This window comes from Phycodurus eques, chromosome 8 (assembly GCF_024500275.1).
Source record: "Phycodurus eques isolate BA_2022a chromosome 8, UOR_Pequ_1.1, whole genome shotgun sequence".
Lineage (NCBI taxonomy): Eukaryota > Metazoa > Chordata > Actinopteri > Syngnathiformes > Syngnathidae > Phycodurus > Phycodurus eques.
Genome location: NC_084532.1, coordinates 27937646 through 27960239, shown reverse-complemented (window position 1 = coordinate 27960239; position 22594 = coordinate 27937646). Strand labels below are relative to the sequence as shown.

The 22594-nt window shown below is 42.9% G+C and overlaps 1 protein-coding gene across 7 annotated transcripts in view; it reads left to right on the top strand.

The window, feature by feature from the left end:
* Positions 1 to 22594, top strand: part of sema6bb (sema domain, transmembrane domain (TM), and cytoplasmic domain, (semaphorin) 6Bb) — a 138610-nt gene that overhangs the window by 103271 nt on the left and 12745 nt on the right. For 6 of the 7 annotated variants that reach the window (XM_061683459.1, XM_061683454.1, XM_061683455.1 and 3 more), the window contains 7 exons: positions 1078 to 1209; positions 1807 to 1956; positions 2461 to 2493; positions 3558 to 3737; positions 5847 to 5987; positions 6289 to 6366; positions 9619 to 9677. In XM_061683459.1, the coding sequence (XP_061539443.1) occupies positions 1078 to 1209; positions 1807 to 1956; positions 2461 to 2493; positions 3558 to 3737; positions 5847 to 5987; positions 6289 to 6366; positions 9619 to 9677 (773 nt within the window). The remainder of the gene's footprint in view (positions 1 to 1077; positions 1210 to 1806; positions 1957 to 2460; positions 2494 to 3557; positions 3738 to 5846; positions 5988 to 6288; positions 6367 to 9618; positions 9678 to 22594) is intronic. The other variant, XM_061683458.1, reaches the window with a different exon arrangement.

Below are 22594 nucleotides of genomic sequence, written 5' to 3'. Positions count from 1 at the left end.
GCGAACCACGCTGGGCAACAACAATTATGAAAATATTGTTGAGCACCCGCCAAGGCATAAAGAGGGAGACCACACACCTAAAACTTTAGAACTGAAAGAGCCTTTTGGATTAAAGGTTCAGCATCTTCAACAAAGAAGAACGAGTCCAGTTGCCTCGATTCAACCTTTGCAGATGACTTTTTATTTTTATTTTTATGATTATTTTTTTCTAACCTAAAGGAGTTGAATCAGTACATATACTTTTAGCGGCGTCTTTATTACCCAAGTGTTTGTACTTCTGCTTAAGTGGCGAATGTGAGAGGTTTTGCCTCCCCTGATGTAGCCGCAGGTTGCACATGACTCAGTCGCGTTGTGTTTTTGGCACTTACTCACCCTTCGCCATCTGTGAGAACGAGGTCGGAGCTAAGTATCAAAGCAGGACATTTGGGTTTTCCTGACACTCGCACAAGGTGATCTAAGTTTCAGTGGACGGGGTCCAGAGTCCTCCATGCGAGTGTTTGTGTGTGGGCTGTGTACAGATGTGCCGCTCCCCCATGCTTGGGTTCACCGGCAGTTAAAGCGTCGCCGTGACTCAGCGGGCCTTTTACCGGAGCGCCTTGTTGTCGGGTTCATTTCCTTCACGCGAATTCTTTCCCCCGCCGCTTTGTGAAGGGAAGAATAATCAGTGACTCATTTCCCGTTGTGTTTTCTTTTTCCAGAAATTGATGCCAAGACTCTTTTAATCTCTCTATTGCATCCACCGACCGTCTTTTTTCCCTACGTCGCCGACCTGACAGGTTCCATCTTTGCCTGTCGTTCGTTTTGCTCTCTGTAACAATTCCCTTTGTTTCCAAGCACTGACTGTGAAAATATGAAAAGCCCCGAATCCAATTTGTCGTCTTTTGCTTGGGGTGTCTGTCCCCGTATTGTGCTCGGAAGCCTTCTTTAGCTACTTTTGTTGCTCCAGTTGGGAGTGAACTTATCTCCCTTTTCTTCCTGGTCGCTCATTTTTGCCACGCAATCACGCCTTGCCAAAGAAGGAAAGGGCCGCTTGGGTCGAGGACTGACAGCCATCTGTCTGTCTGTCTGTCTGTGCAGCATCCCCGGCTCGGCGGTGTGCGCCTTCGACATGGAGCAGTTGGCCGCGGTGTTCGACGGTCGCTTCAAAGAGCAGAAGTCGCCCGACTCCATTTGGACGCCGGTTCCTGATGAAGTCATCCCCAAGCCGAGGTGCGCAATAGAGTGTAGTCTACCGTTCTTGCATGCTTTAAACACATTTAAACATATTAAAACACACTTCAACTTGTTAAAACACATATTTTACTTACGTCCACTTAAACAGTTCTCCCAAAAAAGAGGCAAAGCATGCTTGCTTCAAGCTGGTTGTCACTTTTACAACGTTTACAATAAACCTGACACATAAAACAAAAGAGAATTCAATGTCTGTGTCTTTTGTTTTCATGTGTCAGCTACTTAAAACAAGTGTCAGGAAAGGTCCACAAGCTTAATGCTGACATAACATGCAAAACGCCATAGACGGGCTAACATAAATGAGCAAAGATGTTACGTTTTGTATTGTTTTATGCATAACATTGGGTCAAAATGAGTCCATGACACGGATTAAGGTTGTCATCCATGCGCTTTGTAGATTGAATGCAATAGCCTTTTGAACAGCAAAACCAACGACAGGATTTGAAATGGCATACGGCGTGACGTGGTTCTGGCAATTCATGTTCAAATACTTGCCCACTTCGTGGTTTGTACTCATGGAGCTGAAGACGAGCATTAGTTCTTGCCTCACATGTGCTCTGACTCTTGCTTTTTCAGACCCGGAGGCTGCGCCGTTCAGGGTTCAAGGTTCAATTCCTCCAACGCTTTCCCCGACGAGATGCTGAACTTTGTCAAGACTCATCCGCTGATGGACGAGGCCGTCCCGTCGCTCGGACAAAGGCCGTGGATAGTTAAAACCACGGTCAGGTGAGATCGCAAGTTTCGAGCAGCTCTCTTTGGGATTATACCAATACTAAAAAAGTGCGACCTTGATTTGACTTTTTTACAAAAACTACCACAATTTGTTGGTGTTTTTAACAGAGAAAGTAAATAAATAAACTGGTTTAAAAAAATAAATAAATAAAAATGGTAGTTACCGCACATACTGGAGTAGTCTAGAGTTGGCTTGTGTGCCTTTAAGGGGCGTGGCCAAGTGAGCGATGTCATCAGGAGCTGGAGTTGCTTTGGCCAGTTAGTTTGCGTGTGAGCGTTTGGGTGTGAGTTGTGGCTTACAGCAGCCCCTTGCAAATGTTCTCGTTTTGGATTTGTGTTAGGCTGAATTGTTGTTTTTAGTTTTTAGGTTTTTATTTGGTAATGAATACGCTCAGCAACTCCAGCCTTCTTCATTTTTATACCGACACTCTCTAAGCACTTAGGATGTCTTGGGAAAATCACGTAACCCAAATTATCTTTGTTCTCTTTTCTTCTTAGAGGTGCAACACTGGATGTAGGTTTAAAAACAAGGTAAGGACAAAGCAAAAAAATAGGGAGTGTCATAAACCCGTAACCCCTTTCACACTGCCTGACCGTAAAATTGGCGTACGGTAGAGCTGGGATCCAATCGCTCTGAACTCGCCGTCGCCGGACTTTGCCAGCGGTTGCGGCTTCGCACGTTCAGATGATTAAGACGCGTGGTGACGTCAGCGATCACGTCTGCGATGGTGACAGTTGCTTTCGACATAAACGGGCGTGGCCAGTGAGTCTCTGCGATTAAACTACAGTAATCCCCCAAATAGTCATGGTTTACTATTCACAATTTGGTGATTTCTACTTATTTTATTATAATGTTTTAAAATTTATTATTATTATTTTTATTTTTTTTTTGTGGAATTTATCACAACCTATTTTGCTCTTTCGGAAATAGAAAAGTAGTAAATAGCTTTGTGCGTCACGGAGGAGCTAAGTTTAGCCTGGGTTATTAGAGGAAATTGCGCAGAAGCTTCGCTGCATGTGCAATTTCCGATTGCCTCGTGTGCTATAAAGCATCTGTTTTCATGGTACATGAACAATCGGAGGATGGAATAAATGTCGGCGGTCTCCACTTTGCGTTCCCGCGTATCTACCTCTAAACACAATCCTTAATCGCGTAAACAATTCTGTTTCTGTCACAATTTAAAAGGATTAAGCCGTAGAAAACCGGCGAGACCGCGTCGAAAGTAATGGACTACGTTTATTCCGGCAAACTTTCCATCATCTGCTGCAAGGATTCACACTGTCACTCATCCACCGGGGGGATTATGGGGACTAGATAAAAAGGCTACAATGAAGAACTGGGCACAACATCGCCGCTGGATTCCAGTTACGCTCCTCCATTGTTCCCGGACAAGCCCGTTTGTATAATTAACGAGCGAACGTCTAACGTAATTAGCGTACAAAGCAATTCTCATCAGCATTTCTAATTCATTCCATTCAATTCAGATTGCATGTTGTCCTTTCAATGCACAATACGTCATTTTTCGGCAAATAAATGATCCCAAACACGATTCGGCAGCTTTTCACCCCGCCCTCCGCCACCACATTGTTCGCAGGTACCAGCTGAATAAGATTGTGGTGGACTCGGAGGCCGGTCCGCACAGGAACCGCACCGTTCTGTTCCTGGGCTCCAGTCGCGGGACCATCCTCAAGTTCCTCATCATGCCCAACCAGGATAACACGGTCACCAGCAGCAACATCTTCCTGGAGGAGTTGGAGGGCTTTAACCCGGAAAAGTAAGAGTGAAGACAGGAATCTTTTGGGGATTCACAAATTCACCTTTTCACTTTTGTTTTTTCCCTCTGGAACCGACCCTCACCTATTCATACTTTTTGTCCTAAGATGATGCGCCTAAGCCCTGGCTAGTAGGATAAGTAGAAATTGGTGTCAAGGAAGTATCTTGGCGTGATACAAATCAACCGTTTGAGATTTTTGTATGTCGGAGAAAAGCCAAATCTATCCTGGGTTGTTAGCCGAAATTACAAACAAACGACGGCGTTACACTGACGTAGTTATAGCGCGTGACGATATATGTAACGAACGTGATTAAGTCGCTCAGGCCGAATATCGTCACATCGACGGAATTACGTCAATGCTGTCGAGTTAAACAAACGCCGTCTGCTTTTGATGTACATGCCCAGAAAAAGATAAATGAAGATAAGACGATGTTTACAGAAGAAGAAGAAGAAGAAGAAGAAGATGATGATGATGAAGAAGTAGAAGATGAAGCGAGGCCTTTAATCGTCAACCCCAGAGGGCAAAATTTACTTGACTGATTTTTCTTTTCATTTTTTGTTTTTATTTTGGACATGCAATCACGATCGTGTGGGATAGGTTTAAACATCATCCTCATCAGTGTCCAAGGAAAAGTGTGTATGAAAAGCATGTATGCGGAGACCAAGACATTTATTTCTGCTACAGTATTGTTGCATGAGGCTGACCACGTCTCATGAGATGCATTTTAATTGGTCGTGCTGGAGGGAAATAAGTGCAGTCACTTCAGGTCTTAACTTTTCTTACGATCTGCTCGAAAAGGCTGATGGGATTGTGTTGCTGCAGCATATAATCATCATAACACGACTGGCCTGGTCACCGTATGACCTCACTTTACATTTCCGGCGATGGGAATGATTAGGGGGTAGTGGTGCCGCTTAATGTTTTCATTAGTCACCACTCTGAATAAATTCTTCCTAATGACTGCTGGGCCTATTATTATGCACTGAATACAAATTGTTCAAAGGTGGAAAAAAGTCCTCGCACACTCCTATGCCTAGACCCACACTGCAGGATTTTAGACCCGTTATTGGCCCGAGTCGCTATCGCGGGCGATTTCCCAAATCGGGCCCGACATATTTTGTCGGGAACAACAAAACGTAGTGTGACATAATCCACAACCAGCGATTTAGCCCTACGATAGCCCGACGACGTCAAAATGAAAAGCCTAATGCAGTGTGAGATATCAATGACAACTCTCCAACAGCGCACACTGACGTCGACCAATAGGATTGCGTATTATTCAACATACTAGGCCGCCGTTGTCAACATTTATTGACGCGCACAAACCAATATTTACCAAAGCTTTAGATCATGATTGGACAGAATGCTGGCATGTTTACATAAAAACCTTATTAGTGCTAGCAGTAGCTCGCTAGGCTACATAACGCTTTGTTGCCTGCTTGCGAGCCGTATCGTATTAAAACTTCGGGAACTTCAAGCAATCCTTCAATGGATAGCCCAAAACGTCATCTCCCAAGCACCCGGTGAGCTCCTGTTTTCCCCCATAAAACAAAGAGTATTACACGTTATGCATTTAAAACAACCACAACATTTTATCGGTCCGTCTGTATTTTCTGTCCCCAGGTGGCCAAGGCGTGCGTAGCAGAAGGAGCAGCACAAAGTCCATTCAATTGAAGCAAAGAACGTGGCAAAAATTGTTGAATTTCTTTCCAGTCTATTTAATGATGTCATTACCCTACGTTTTTTTTAATAAATACAATATTATAGGTTGCTAATCCTTTTCTGATCTAATAATCCAAAAACACATTACAATCATGTTTGTTGCAGATAAGGACACAAATCAAATGCCAACTGCCGGCTAATGCACCGCTTCGGGGATCTCCCGTCTGCACTTTTAAATGACACTACTAAGCGCTTGTATTTTACAACAATCAGCAGAATGCAGACGAGCCTTGGTCGGTCCTCTAGGCATTTACCAGCTCTTTTTTTTTTTTTTTTTTTCTTCTCTTTTCTTCATTGTTTTCTCATTGACTCACCGGCAATGTTTTTAAAGGTTCAAGATGACCTCGTGCATTTTTGTGTGTGTCTGTGTGTCGTTGTTGTTGCAGGTGCGCTGGTGACTCTCCGCAGGCCAGGCAGCTGTTGTCGCTGACTCTGGATGGCGCGAGTCACACTCTCATCCTGGCCTTCCCGTCCTGCGTGGTGCGAGTGCCCGTGGCACGCTGCCACCTTTACTTGCGCTGCATCAAGTGAGTTCACCGCTGATTTTCGACACACACACACACACACACACACACACACAAACATCGCTTTTACAGTTTTATTCTTAAAATACTTTGAAGTGCATTACCTGACATTTGCATTCTAACCGTAGATATTGGTTGAATTCATGCAGCTGTAAAGTCCTCTGGAAATTCCCATGCAAGCAGGAACTCAACCCCAAATTTCATTTCATGCTTGGAAAAGGATAATGAACCTAAAAGAAGCACAGGTCTATTATTGTAATCCAATTTTGGGGCCGCAAGTGTGACGTGACGTTTTGCTGTGCAGAAACTGCATTGCCTCCAGGGACCCGTACTGCGGCTGGACCAGAGGAAGCACCTGCTCTTTCCTCCGCCCTGGAACCAGGTGACACAACTCCCCAAGCTGCGTTTTTCTCCGTCCGTCGCGGTGAACCTCCGCTAGCTTTATGCTAAGTTATAATGGGAAACGCCATAGACAGGCTGACGGAAATTAGCGAAGATGTCACTGTAATTCTAAACCTTCGCAGAACTGCTATGTTAACACACACGGAGCAGCAACACATACAGAGCATACAACAATTCTCACATGCATATACCGTGGGTAGAAAAAGTCTACACACCCCTGTTGAAACGTCAGCGTTTTGTGATATAAAAAACAATGAGAGTAAGGTCATCTAGATAATTTTCATCTGATCATGACAAAATTTCCCAAACGTGGGTAAATGTGTTATGGTACGATGAAACCAAGGTTGAACCTTTTTGCCATAATTCCAAAAGATACAGTATGTTTGGCGGTAACACAACGCTGTTCATCACCAAAGGAAAACCGTAGTCTTCCACTTTCAAGTCTTTCAAATTTCCTGCCCTCGCACCTGCGATTCCATTTATTATTAGTAGAGTCTGGAAGTCTCGCTTCGGGAGAAACATCTGTGCCGCCGTCTAAGTGGCCTGTCAGTCTCGCTATTGGTTCAAGATGTCTGTTGCTACCACCACACAATAGCGCATCTTCTTTCACTTAGCAGTGAGTGTGTGTGTGTTTGGGTGTGTGCGCACCTCCACCGCCGTCTCCCTCGTGCGCTCAGATCACACAGCTCATTGAATTAGAAGCTCCAAGAACACGGATGTCGAGCCAGGAAAACAGACAACACGGATCCTGTAAAGACCACCGCAGGGTGTTAAAGGCCTTTGCGTCGGCCGCCATGATTTGATTTAACGAGGCCGCCCCGCTTGCCGATCGATTTCGCTTCCGGTCATTTCGCAACTTTTGACGTCATAAGGTGCTTGCTCGTCGTAGTCGTTGGACTGATGAGTCGACTTTGCTACTCAACGCTGACGTTCAGCGCTTGAAGTCGACTCATCGCTTGTGGTGTTTTTGGCATCTCATAATAGTGACTTGTATTTTGCATCATTTGTTTTTATTTGTTCCTATGCAGAATCTGTGTAAATACTGTAAGAAGTTATGCAAAAAAAAAAAAAAAAAAAAAAAAAAGTTGGGGGCCGATGTACTGTGCTGAAAAAATATCAATGACTTCATCGATTAATCGACTCGACTTTCATCACATTACAGTCGACTAAAAAAAATCTTGTCATTCGACGCCTAGTTTGTTGTCATTTAAAAAAAAAAAAAAAAAAAAAAAACAACTTTTAGTACAGTGGTGCCTTGTCTTAAGAGTTTAATTCATACCCTGACCATGCTTGCAACTCAAAGCGCCTGTAACTCGACTCAACTTTACCCATTAAAATGAATGGAAATGCCCTTAATCCGTTCCAAGCCCCCCCCCCCCCCCCCAAAACAAAATTGCAATGATTTTTTGCAAAGGAAAAATAACACTTGACAGCATTTTATTTTATAAAAGCATAAAGTAATAATGTAACAAAATACCATTTTATTTGTTATTTTTTTCCAGTTATTTGATCGTTCCCCGGCAATTTTTCCATGATCACCGCCACCTTGCAGAATAGAGACGGAATAAACACAATGACTCGTAGTCATTTAAAAAGTCATGGAAGTAGCAGTAATACAGCATTATATAACGAAATAAAGGCAGAAGTTCAAATAGCTTAATTAGTGTCAATTGTACCTCGACGGACAGAAATTGAGTCCGACTTTTCTTATTCTATTCTATTTCTTGTGTTCACATGGTGGGGAAAAAATCTGATGTTTGTAATTTTTTTTTGGGGGGGGGGGGGGGTGGCACCAGTTTTCCATCTAATTAATTTGCCGGCCTTTTTGTGTGTTCAGTAGAGTCCCGCTGAGTGCTACGCGGCTCTGTTTTGGCAGCTGTGTTTTCTTTTCTTTTCTTTTTTTTTTTTTCATCGCCGCTTCCGCTCGCCCGAGAAGTTTGTTGAAATGTCGCAGGCGGCGCGAGAGTCACTCAGGACACACTTCAAGCGCTTCCTTCTCAGTGGAAACGGCCTCAGAAAAATATCCCTTTACAAAGATGATAATCATGAGTTTGTAGTCCTATACGTACTCCCGTAGTTTAACGAGGTCACCAAAATATTAGAAAAAGCTATCAGCAGTATAAACATACCTCTGACGCTGTCAATCAAAACTGAACATTGTTTTTAGCACAATATTTGATACAGCTACTTGTACATATTTATTTTATTACACAGTTGGCACTGAAAAAAAAAAAAAAGTCACTTTTTACTGGCCAATTACTACAATAATCATAAAACGATCACATTTTTTTTATTATTTTGTTGGCGTAGCAGCGTCAAAAGCATGTAGAGCGAGCGGGGTTCCGCGATGTTTTATTTAGCAAGCCATGAATACAATATCGGACACATGAATGATATATCAACAAATCGTCAGAGAACGGATAGTAATAAACGTGGAACGTTTGGTTTTCTGGTGGAGAAAATTCATTTTGATATAAATATTGCATCATTTGGAAACCAAAGGCTGCCGTGGGTGAGAAATTGAACACAACACAAATGTGGTCTGAAATATAAATGTTGCAGTGATATTTTTCAATATTACTGGAATAACCATTGGAGAACACCAGCAAAAAAAAAAAAGTCTACTAAACATTGAGCCAACTTAACATACAATCGTTGCCGTGAAACTTTCATACCACGTTCTTATTAACTATATAACACTCAGGAGTTTATATTTACACCATCAATATCTAACGTGTGAATACGCTGACTAAGACATTTTTGCAATTCAGCTCATTAAGCCGCTTAATTAAACTCCCTGTGGGTACCCCGTGATCTTTAAATTCAAATTGTATTTCGGTTATTAGTATCATAATTGAGCCTCTGAAGCATCTTCATTTTCTCAGCTGTTTTTTTTACATTATTTTTTAATGATCTATTTACAGTAAATGCTCAAGAAGCTTGTATTTGAGGAGTCTTGTAAAATTAAGTAGGATTTCAAACGCAAACGTAATTCATGGTAATAAGTAGTTCATGTCTTTGGGTGATATATTATTTAATAACACTTACTGCTTTGAATATACAGTGAAACATTTGTTGAATCCATGATCAGAAGGGGATTACTGGAATGGAAAAACATATACAAATAAAATTGTATAAAATGTTATTTATGAATATATGAATAAAATAAAGCTTCCAAATATTTAGTCGTTTATTGTCCATTTTTGTGTGTGTGTCTTTTCTCCCTTGATAGGTTGCCATTTGAACAAGACGTGGCGCAGGGAAACGTGGCTCACTTGGGCGACTGCGACGGTAAGCGCGCTTGTTTGTCCGCGTTAGCTCACAGGTGCCGAAGCGAATATCACACTTGCCTCGCTGTTGTACTGCATTCGTACCGTTAAAACATGTTTTTTAAAAATAATACCAAAAGAAAAAGACCCTGGTAAAAGTCGAAGTACGGATTCAATTCCTGTACTGAGATGAAAGTTTAAAAAAAAAAAAAAAAAAAAAAAAAAAGGACAGACTCTAAGGCTCGTCACGGTTGGAACTGACTGAACTGTCACGTAGTGTGTGTGCTTCGGCAAATAGTTTTCATGAGTGAATAGTTTTCGGCCTTGGCAATTGCGAAGTGTTTTTGTGGTTCAGTCAGAAATAAAACAGTACGGTATATTGTATGTGGAACCGCAAAACCCGACACAGGGTTGTAGTTTTGTTGTTGTTGTTGCTGCCCGTTGGTCGCACAAATTCATTTTTATGGTCTATACCCATTTAGACAAGTTTTCCCTCTTTACTAACTTAAAGGTGCCGTATTTTGCCAAACCAACTTTTTGTAGTATTTGAGATGTAATATTGTATCTATGGTGCCTCAGTTAACGTGAAATATGAATGAAAATCGTTCACGCATTCCTGGGTTGCAGACGTTTTTCTGCCCAGAGGCCTGAAATCAGGTCATTTGAATTACTCGAGCTTATCTGCGTCACTCGCGAAGATCTCCGCCTTCCCTTTCCGCTCCCGGGCCAGCGCTGGCGACATAACAAATGTGCTCTTGCAAGTTTGTCTTCTACGAGGAGGCAACCGATCACAGGGAGTGGGGCAGTCTTAGGCAAATTTGGACAAAGCGGATACAAAACTGGGTCAAACAGAAGTAGCGGTCGGAGGGGCCTTTTCTGGACACTCGTATGACAAAATCAGTGTCTTTTTAAATGAAATTGACACTTTTATACTAAGTCCATGTTAGAGAGTAACTCATTGGAGGTCTAAATAGCCAAAATATGGGACCTTTAAAACAATCAAGTTACATGTCGCATGTTGTTAAAGATGCCATCAAAACATGTTCCCATAGCTTTGCTAACATTATGAACTGACTAACAACAACAACAAATCCTACATTAGCTGTTAACATACACAATGCATTTGTTATGAAACGTTCTTTTAGCCGACCACATCAAAGTTTCGTTAGTGTTGTCATTTGCGGAGCTAGAAAAAGTAACAGGCCTATTTTTGACAAAGTAAGGAGTCAAAAAGTACCGATATGGGTTTTCAAATGCTGACAGTAGAAGTTAAAAAAAAAAGTCATCAGAAAAACAAAATGTTCAAGTAAAGTGCAGCTACCTGAAAAATCTACTTAGAAATACAGTAAGAAAACCTTGGTAGTAAGTTTCTTCCCCGCACGATCAGTAAACGGCAACAAGCGTTGGCGCGTCTCGGTTTGTGCCGCATGAAACGCGACACAAACGAACAACGTCGAGGCATTCCAAACCCCTCAAGAGTCATCGCCGCCATCCAACACAAAGACAGGCCGCTGCTCTCATTTAGCGCGCTCCCGCTGTGTGTTTTTTCGCTGACCTTGTTCTTCTCGCTTGTTTACGCTGTCTTTACACGTACGCGCTCGTTTGCGTTTGTTCCGTAAACTAATTATGTTCTCCTCCAGCTGATTCCCCCTTCATGTTAACTTTTTCCTCTGGCTTATGAAAATAGTTGTGGGCTCACCTCATATGATATATTAAGCCATCTACTCGAGATGAGCTTTTTGGATGCTCCCCTGACAAACACACACACAACCCCACTTTCTTCTCTTTCATCTTGGCACTAATTCTAGAGCGTGCAAATTAATCCTTTGCTTCTGAAAGTTGCCCAAGTTCATGTGGCGTGTGCTCCCAGTGAAAAGAGAAGATAAATATTGGATAATCGCCACACAAATCCTGTTGGAGATCAGCAACCCTGTTTGATGTTGGGGAGCCCTCCAAAAGATGGCCAGTGCTTACCAAGGATTAACATTAATCATTCGTAACAATATGCGGCAACTTAGGTTTTTCTTTTGTTTTGGTTTTTTGCCAAACTCCTGGCGGAAACCAGATGAATTGCATTCTACCAGGGGCTAAACTGGATTCATACTCGTCCAGTGGCGAATCACGAGCCGTTATCACTCGGGCAGTTGAAGCCATTTTGCTGGGCAGCAAGGTCCAGCAGGCTTATTAAAACCTATTCCTTATTAATGTGCTTCCATATTCAATTTTTGCAAGCGTGAGATAATTTTAAAGCTTGCAGAAACTCTGATCTCATCCTGACTATTGAGTCCAAAGTGAATTCATTTGCATGAACTCATTGGCGAAGGCAGAAGTATTTTTTTTTTTCCCCTTAATGTGTGCTTATTGCGATAAACGAGAAGATGTAAGGGAATAGCTGAGAACTTTTGAATGGCTCGTTTGCACATATTTGCGTCTCTGGAGTGCCTGGCCACCCGTCAGGTGTGAAATCACACATGCAAGTCCATTTCTTTTGTGCTGCTTATTTCCAAAAGTGTTTTGAAGCAAACAAGCTGTTCATATATATATATATATATATATATATATATATATATATTTGTATTTAATTCATATTATAGGTGTCAAAGACACCTGTTGTTAAAAAGCCACTGACGTTCAACTCAGTCATGCGATGACTCAGTGTCACTTGTGGTAATTTTATTAGTTGTATAACAGTAAATACATTATTATTTTGCCATCAAAAGTCCTTTCTCAGGCTTTTTTTTTTTTTTTTAGTTTGAAGTGTCACTAAAGTAAAAAAAAAAAAATACTTGTCAAAGTCACTGTTCTGCTTGATGTTTGATTTAACAAAAAGCTCATTTTCTCTGCATTTTGGTCAGAAACTCGTGTTTTTTTTTTTTTTATGTATGTTTCATGTTCTAGTGCCGATTACTAAAGGATGGAAAAAGGTCAAAACTTTTCTGGGTGAAAGAAAAGAGTCTACTCTTTCCTTTGATTGTTTCGGTGCTGATAACGTCAAGTCAAAATGTTCTAAAACGCCGGGCAGCAGGCGAAAGCGCTTTTCGATTTGTGGTTTTGAAGATTTGCTTGAAGTGGTTTGTTTTGAAGTCTTGTGGGGGGGGCTGATAATGTCTCCTTTTAAAACGGTGAAGGACAACAATCATTGGATTCAAAAGTACGACGTTTATCAAACTCAAGGTGCAAAATGAGCAAACAACTAAATGTGATAAGGCAATAAATGTTTAAATAAAGTAAAGTAAAGGTACAAAAAGCAAACCATTTCCCCACAGAGTAGCATTGTACATTATGCATGATTGCACCTGTGTTGTTTCATTCAGCGGTTCAGAGCAGCAGAGGACATTATTGAAATATCTCACAGGCTGCCCGGTACCTGACGTGCCGTTCTTCAAATTGACTTTGACACTTTAAGGTCCGCCGAGAAGCCGCGAATATAAATCGAGACTCATCGAGTGACACATTTGCGCCCATCGCAGCGCTCGGCTTCAGTCGTAACCCCCCGCCCCCCCGCCCCCCCGCCGACTTGGCCCAACGTTTGTTCGATGGAGACACTCTGAGCTGGTCCTTGTGTCTGAACCCCGCCGCCGACTACGTCTGAGCTTTCGTCACCGGGCCTGGCGCGACAGGAAGTTGACAGCGCTATGTCTCAGATGATCTGATCAACTTTTCTAGTGCCGCCTGTCTTCTCATCATCCTTCTTTTGGATTTGTTTTCTTCTTTCTTCTCAGCTGCCTGTTTTAGCTCTGAACGTAAGACTGACATCGTTTCAGTCCAAGGAGGCGCAACATCAACTAGATCATAATGACAAACTGTCACAGGCAGTGTTTTGATTTGAAGAACTTGGCCCAGTATAATTTTCTCGTTACGCGTTTTAATGAAGAAACAAACATTCGACCAAACAACTTGTAAGTTGAGGTGCTACTGTATTTCTCTATTACTGTTGACTTGCGCGTTGTCTCTGCCCTCTGCTGATGCTCGTGAAGTTTTTTTGCCGTCGGTCATGTGTTCCGTCAGTGTAAACACAGCCATGTCGGATATTCACTTCGGTTCCGGTGTTTATTTCAAACTCCCGGTTCATAAAAGATGCACAGTTAAAACTAAGTAAATAAATAAAATCTGCATGTACGCTATACAACAACTTATTACAGTGCCTCGTAAATGAAGTAAAGTATATCTGCAGCTCCTGAATATTTTTACAATCCAGTATTCTGTCGATTATTCCCATCGATTAATCAAGTAATCGGCTGAAATGTTATTTTGAATTATTAAACACAATAACAAGTGAGGTCCAAGAATTGGTTTTGTCCAGTTGGGGCTGCCATCTTCACATTCTACTGTAGTATCTACGACTTTGAGGGTGCAGGACTTTGAAAAGCGGGGCCTGACCTGGTGAGTGACATGGGTGTCGGTGAATGAGCGAAGAGTTAGCCCCCCCCCCCCTGCAAAAAATACATGAATGCCTTTTTACCATGGGAGAAAAAAAATCCTCTAGCTCTGCAAGTAGATAAGTTTTCTAGAACAATTATCGTATGCATCTCAAATTCAGAGCAAAAGGTTTTCAAATGGAAATTGTAATAGACCAAAAAATAAAAATACAAAAAATCTGATATAGGCTCTGAATCAGAATTCGATAGTTGGACTTGCAATGTGGATCAAGCCTAAGACATTAACAGCAAAATCCTACCACCCCCAAACAACGTTACAGAACGTCTCATTACAAGTAAGAAACGATGCTTTGCTTTGCTTTTACAGCTTTCCACAAAGGAGCAAAGTCATTTAGCGGAGTGCTTTATTGGTCTGTGTCGCCGCACTGCTTCTCTTTAATGTCTCTTCAGTCCAGTCACCGCTAGACTGATTTGGGCTCTGCCTTGTCACGAGGGCTCAAAGCGAGATGGATATGACCTCGCTTAGAGAACCGAAAGCGCCCCCCCCCCCCCCCCACCCGGTCCCCTCGCTCCCCCTTCCTCCGCAGCCACAGAGAAGAAGCATTGGCTGCAAGGAGAATCGATTTTCATCTCGTCCCCTGGCCTCTGTCACTTAAATTGATATCAAGGGGTGATTCCGCTCGGGGAGGAGGATGAGGAGGAAGAGGAGGAAGAGGAGGAGTATGGGTTGCTTGGTAAACCACATCACCAAGTGAGCAATGAGCGAAGGGGCCGCAAGATGAGGGCCAACTTGGAGGATGTGAAAGGTGGAAAGGGTTCAGCAGATCTGACGCGAGAAGTCACAAGGGTGGAGGGAAAAAAAAAATGGTATTTTTATTTTTTTTAAAGTGGTGGGATCAAACAGGAAGCTGGGGAGCGAGCGTGCAGTTAACTCCATCCAGGCCTCGTATCCCCGTCGTCCTTCCTTTTCATATATCATCTCATCTGCCGCCCCTTTTATTTCCTCCTCCGTCTGACATGTCGGAGAAATGTCAAGTAATCCAACATGACATTCTCCTCACTTGGCAAAAAAAAAAAAAAGTCAAAGGGCCAATTTAATTTCAAGGTGAAGCGGGCGGGGTGTAGCCGAATTTATTACCTTGTTGATCTGCAGGCTTTTCTCCATCCATCCATCCATCCATCCATTTTCTACCACTTATCCGAGGTCGGGTCACGGGGGCAGTAGCTTTAGCAGGGACGACCAGACTACCCTCTCCCCAGCCACTTCATCCAGCTCTTCCGGGGGGGATCCCGAGGCGTTCCCAGGCCAGCCGAAGGACGTAGTCTCTCCGGCATTTCCTGGGTCGTCCCCGGGGTCTCCTCCCAGTGGGACGTGCACGGAACACCTCCCCAGGGAGGTATAAGCACAAACAACAGTCAGGACCCGTCCCCCCACCCAAAGGCGGAGGGAGGCTACCCTCTCGTCCACCGGGGTGAACCCCAACGTACAGGCGCCGAACCTTGGGGCAATAAGTATGCCCACACCTGCTCGGCGTCTCTGACCGTGGGCAACTCCAGAGTGGAAGAGAGTCCAACTCCTCTCGAGAGGACTGGTACCAGAGCCCAAGCTGCGTGTGGAGGCGAGTCCGACTATATCTAGTCGGAACTTCTCGACCTCACGCACCAGCTCGGGCTCCTTCCCTGCCAGAGAGGTGACATTCCACATCCCTAGAACCAGCTTCGGTAGCCGGGAATCGGATCGCCAAGGTCCCTGCCTTCGGCCACCGCCCGGCTCGCACTGCACCCGACCCCTACGGCCCCTCCCACAGGTGGTGAGCCCATGGGAAGGGGGACCCACGTTACCCTTTCGGGCTGTGCCCGGCCGGGCCCCGTGGGCGCAGGCCCGGCCGCCAGGCGCTCGCCTTCGAGGCCCACCTCCAGGCCTGGCTCCAGAGGGGGGCCCTGGTGACCTGCGTCCGGGCAAGGGAAACCTAGATCCATTAATAGCTTTCATCATAGGGGTCTTTTAGCTGTGCTTTGTCTGGTCCCTCACCAAGGACCTGTTTGCCATGGGTGACCTTACCAGGTGCGTGAAGCCCCAGACAACTTGGCTCCTTGGATCATTGGGACACACAAACCCCTCCACCACGATAAGGTGACGGCTTCCAGGAGGGGAGGCTTTTCTCCGTGTTTATTAAAATAAAGACTGGATCCGCGCGCGCACACACACACACAAACACACACTTCAAATATTAGTATGTAGCGGGACATGCTGCGGCGTTCTACTAAACTTGCCTGATCGAAGCGGAGTGAAAACTCGGCATTGTGGGAGGGACGCAAGAGATCAGGCCGGCAAAGTATCTACTGTTCGTGTGTGTGTGTGTGTGTGTGCGCGCGCGCGAACGCGTGTGAGGACCTCATCGTCACAAATTAGCTCATCAACCGGGTTAAAGTGACACAGCTGTTCTCGGCATTATCATGTTCACTTTTTTTTTTTTCTTTAAAAAAAAAAAAAGCAATTTATAACAGCTTATTGATGTGAATGCGTGCGTGCAAAAAAATAGAATAAATAATCATCAAAGCTCCAGACCCCCACCCACCCAAAAATGCTTTTGTTTTTGTTTCTTGTTTTTTAATCGACTGCATCGGCTGTCCAAATGTTTTCCACTCAGGGATTACATACAGAAAAACGGAAGAACATGGGAGGCCCACTTTACCTTGTCGGAAACAATTCCATATGCTCTCGGTCAGTGATTCGCAAGGTGTGGTGCAGGTACAACTAGTGTTACACAGGAGCCATCTAGTGGCTTGTGAAAGAATCACTCCTTAGTGCAGTTCACTTGTTTAACTTTAAGGTCAATACATTTACATTTAATGTAAGAATGGGTTGTTTTTAAATAACTATTCGGGTAAGGTTTTTTTTTTATTTGACTTTTATGCGCGTTATGCTTTGAACAGTTGAACATTGAACTGTTTTTTTTCATATATTTAAGCGGTGTTATTGTTCAAACTGTGCATAATGTTACAGTGGCAATAGAATATTACTTTCTGAATACTGTAAACTACAAGCACAATGAAAATATTGTTCAATGAAGACTTTTCAGTCAAAACTGAGCATGATTATCTCTGTCAAGGCAGAATCAGTGACACATCTCCTGTTTTGGATCTCATTCGATTGTGAATGTTGACTTGATATGACTTGGTTGCCCCCTGAATGCGTTGTATTATACGTTTGTGCGCGTGCCCTCCATTAGCCGCAGCTCCCAGGAGCAGACGAGCCTGTGAACAAGCCAAACTCCGACAAAATTGACTTTAATGATGTTTGAGCTGAACAGAATTCTGCCAGTGCCAGCTCACTTCCCGACTGCTGTTTTTGTGTCAGACGCGTGTGCATGTGCCAGTGTTTTTGTAATAGAAAACCACCAACGCAAACACGGTAATGACTCCAATTTGATTCAGGCGTGGACAGACGCTACAAGATGTCACATCCACTTACGGCAGTGTTGTCGCCACGTGACGTGACCATCGCCTGGACCTGATTTGGAAAAAAAAATAAGTTCACGACCCTGGCTGACAGGCATAAATGTGGCAGCCCTCACTTTTGACCTACTGCGAGAAATTTGCTCCAACCTGTCCAGGCTAAAGCAGGGTAGCGTGAAGCCCGCAATCTGTGACTAATTGATGCCCTCCCCCAAAAGTTTTCAAGCTGCGATAGATGCCACGAGATGGCGACAAGGCTGACTAATGAAGCTCCTCGCCTCACTTCAACATAGTGGCGCCTTGCGATACTCAAGTTTAAATCGTCCCTGACCATCCCTGTGACACAAAACGCTCTCAAATCACACACAGAGATAACAGACAATTATACTGTGCTTCATAAAAAAAATACAAAAAACATACAGTAAATGCCATATTTAGAATGTGAAGAGTTAAACAATTTTTGCCACATTTTTCTGTACCACAAGGACATTGTGCTGCTCCTTCTGGAGTGCGTGCCTTGGACACCAGGGGGCAGTATAATACAATATGTGAATGTACTTGGAGGCGGAGGAAACAACTCCTCAGTAAGCTGCAGTGTTGTTCGTTATTTTTCACTGAGGAGAAGTAATACAAAGCCCACCAGCCGCCTGTTTGTGTTCATTTGTATATTTGCTATTCGAATGCAGTTGCCGTGGCTTTTGCAGCGGCACTGAGGTCACGGCGGCTGGAAGCAGCTGGCAATTTGCTCGGTATCGCGTGTACGTGTAGATTTCGTTCGGCTGTGTGCCTCAACGACAATGTCAGCGGCGGCACACAAGTATACTTTTAAGTGCCTCAGTAAATGGACCTTTGACTCATTGAAAGAATTGTTTATGGCACTTTAAGATGTATTTGTGTACTCTGCACTGTACCTGCATATGTGTGTGTGTGTGTGTGTGTGTGCTTTATCACGCACGTTCTCTATAACATCTGGCCTCCCATAGCGCTGGCACGTCACGTCGTACCCTTTCAGCCGTCACGGCACGGCTGCAGAAGGAAGCAATTAAGGCGGCGCAAGAATATTTCCTGAAGGAACAGAGCGATATTTTAACTGGCGCAGCAGCAGGAGGCAATCGCTCGGTAATTGAGGTCCGCCGACACGTTCGACGGGAGAGTCCTTTGTTTGCCGCGTGTCGTTAAGGTTCACAGTTGAGTCGTTTTCTTGGCCGGCTGCTGAAAGTTGCGTGCGGCTTTTTTTGCGTGCGGTAAAGGGAATTTGTCGACACATTTACGGCGGCGGTCTGGTCTAATTCGACTCTAATGGATGTGGTTTTGGAGGCGGGCCTCCCCTGCGCGAGGGCCCCTTCAAGGCGACGGTGGCTTTGTATTGACATTTGGGACTGGTTGAAGCAGACGTTCCAATGATGAATGTGTTGAATGTGAACACATTTTATGGCTAAGATGTGTATGCTTTTCTTCTAATGGGCTTCAATTATATGCAGATTTTTGGTATTCGCGGTCCCTATCCCTCGCAAAGAGCGGAGGGCCACTGTATTTGGATTCCAGCAGACGTCAACTTTTTCATGCATAAATGATTGAACCAGATGAACTCTGCCTAGCAACAATTGACACAGCAGCTATATGATAACATGCATAAAGATAGGGGAAAACAACCCAATCATTGTTTTTTTCTTTTTGTGTGTGTGTGTAACATTTAGTGCACAGCCATCCAATGTGCATTTTTTTTTACTGCAGAAATGATTTATTATTATTATTAGTTTTTAAAGGTAGGAGTAGTAACATAAGAGTCAAGGACTCTGACATCAGACTTCCAATTCCCCACATCGGGTGCACTCCTCAGGAAGCGCTTTCCCACTTTTCCATAACACATCAATAACACGGTGCTCTTCGTACACTTGGACCGTCTTGTGTCTCAAATTAAATTCCTCCATTGTGTCTTTCTGGCTCCTCTCTCTGCGTTTCTTTCACTTTCCCGGCTTGTCCGTTCGCTCTGCACACTTGGACACTTGCACATCGATCGAGTTGCTCGCTCTACTGCGGTTGCGACTGATCGCTCCGTCACGGGCGAATCTCGAAACCGTAAATGTTGTGTACCTGTGTATTTTTATGGCACGATGGGGACGGTTTTCATGGGGGAGTCTGAAACGGTCCCGAGAACTGTCTGTGTTTCCGCCACACTTGCCCAATTTCCCACCGGAACGTGCAACCGTTCTTTGAAGGGTCACTGAGGAATCCCGAAACAATGGAAAGAGTATCAAAATCATCACGCTTGTTATTTTTTCATATCTTAAAGGTAAAATAGGACATGGCATTGTTTGATAGTAGATGTTTTTATCCAAAATTGAGCAGTGTAAAACATAAAAAAAAATTACATTTTCCCTTTTCTCTGAAACGTTAAGGATTAATCATCCATTTATTGATGTCAAACAGGCTATTCATACATTTTTGAACAGATTGGAACATACAGTGCAGGGGAAATGAACCGTATGTAAACGTTAAGTGTGGTCCGTGAATGAACAAACATTGATGAACGCCAATCCTGCTGTTTTAATCTTTTCGTTTTGCATCGCGATGTATCTGCCAGGAAGCAAACTAATACTTGAATGGCGGGAGTGTTCACATCAAAACCGGCATGCGTCTTCAGCTGGAGGGCTTACATCATGGCGGCGATGTGATTTAAGGATGTGGCCTGTTAGATAGATTGCGTCGATTGATTTTGAACCCTTTGGACACATTGGTTGCAATGAGGGGCCTGCTCTTTAGTTTATAGCCTATTTATTTTTAGTCATTGCACCGTGAATGTTTTTTTTTTTTTTAAATGAGAATATGAATTATACTCCAAAGACTGCACAGTCTCCCGCCGACGTAGATTTGACTTGAAACAATTATGTAAAAGTCGCTGGGTAATTACTGTGATTGATATGATTCAACAGGCTATTTATGTTCTTTAAAGGTTTTACAGACAAAAGTGTTAAAGCCAAAAAAAATATCAACATTAAGCAAATCAAACTAAGGTGACCGTTAAAATGACTACAGTTGGGTTAAATGGCCATATAATGTAAAAAGGAAAATAAATCGTCAGTAGAACTTTGTTTGTTAGTTAAAAAAGAAACAAAACAAAAAAACAGCTGCATGGCCTGAAGAAAATCACATATCAGTGTGACTAATACTGGGGACAAAAAAAAAAAAAAAAAAAAAAAAAGACTTCAATTTGCTCGGGAGCATAAAGATTAGAATCCTGAGCAATGGAAAAGAGTCATGCGCTCTGATGGAGCTCGGATTGACCTGCGGTCAGGAGTTATTCGGGGTTCCGACTACATTCAGCTGACTGCCGGAACGATCAAATTCATCAATGGTGACTCACATTTATCATTTCAGTTGCAAGGCACCATTGCAGACAGCAGTAAGTGTTGTGATTTTATTTTATTTTTCCTGCATGCTTTACATAAGGAGCAGTAGCACCATCTGGTGGACAAATATAATATAACTATATTACATCTATATAAACTATTGAGCTCATCTTTCCTCATTGAAATAAATGAAAATTCCACTACAAAAATGAAAAATAGCACTGTGTAATATTGTACTTTCTAAAAACATCTATATATTTCTTGCCTGATGACAATGCCAGGTTTAATTAGAAAAGACTGATTTGTTTGATTGTTACACACACAGATTGGCCACCACAGACTCCAGAAGTTAAGCGTGGAGAGTCTTTGGAACGTGCGTGAACAAATAGTCTTTACACAATGGTTCAATTCTACCACTGTTTATCCAAAAACCAGAAAGTTGATGTAACGCTCCAAATCCAAACGAAAAGCCGGTCCAATGAAATATGAGCCATCGAGTGCGTGGGGCTTCTTTCTTCGGCTTTTCTTTGTTTGGACTGGATGCCGCACTTCTTAATCTGCTTTTGACTCCAGTTAGTCTGGGATTCGGGCAAAACAAAGTCTCCAGTCATAATTGAATCCGTTAAAAAAAAAAAAAAAAAAATGAAATTGGGAGCATTCTTGACTGCACCACACGCGCACAGGCTGTGAGAATAAACCATTCATGGAGAGCCAAACAAAGCTTCTGATTACATGGCGGCAGGAAGTGGGGTGGGGGGCCTGACTCAACACTCCCCAACACCCCCGCTGATGATTTTAACACGCAGCTTTTCCCCAATGCAAATCTGGACTCGTTCACCCTTCAAGATGAGAATTTTCTATGGAGACGTGCGCACAACAACATAAAAATGCAAATGGATGAAAACAAATCTCAAAAGGGATTTTTTTAATTAATGAATTTAATTATTTTATATAAACTGTTGTCAAACAAAGTGATGGTGTTCAGTATGTCAAGACAGTCTTAAACTAGGGCTGGGCAATTCTGGGAAAAAAAAAAAAATGCTCACCATTATTTTGGTTGAAATTGAAATTGCAATTATTCATTGATTTCGAAACTTAGTATTTATTTAACTACCAAAACTCAGCTTTAAATATAATGTAGTAGAACGAGAAAATAACTAAGTAACATGTATAATAATAATATAGTTAAAAAAACAGAAATAAAAAACAAAGACAAATAAATAGTCATGGCTAAAAGGTTCACAGTTGTGTCTTTTTATACAAAGCCATGACTGTATCTGCTGTTCCTGCTGTATGCGCCTTGGCCTCTCGGGGGCAGTGTGGTGCGATGCATGGAAGGCGCTGCATATTACAGTAAAGCTTTAAAAAAAAGTAGAAGATTGTCGCAGTAAAACTTTATTAAACTCGTTTTTCTCGGATTAGGAAGAATATATGCCTGTGAGTTTTGTTATATTGTCTGTCTGTATGCGTCACTGTGGCATTTGTGTGGAATTATTAAATAATAAATATACTTTGTCTTCAAAGCTCTCTCGTGACCTAATGCTAATGTTAGCTTGTCCGCTAATGTTAGCTTGTCCGTCAATAGGGTTTTCTATAACATAAGATGGCGATTCCTAAAACGATGTGTCTTTTTAAATATTCAATTTGTGTCATTTTTGTTGTGCGTTCAGTTTTACAGTGAACTCCAAATGGGGTGTCAATAGACAGAAGAACATGCGGTTAACACTCATGCTACAAGCAACTGGCGGTGC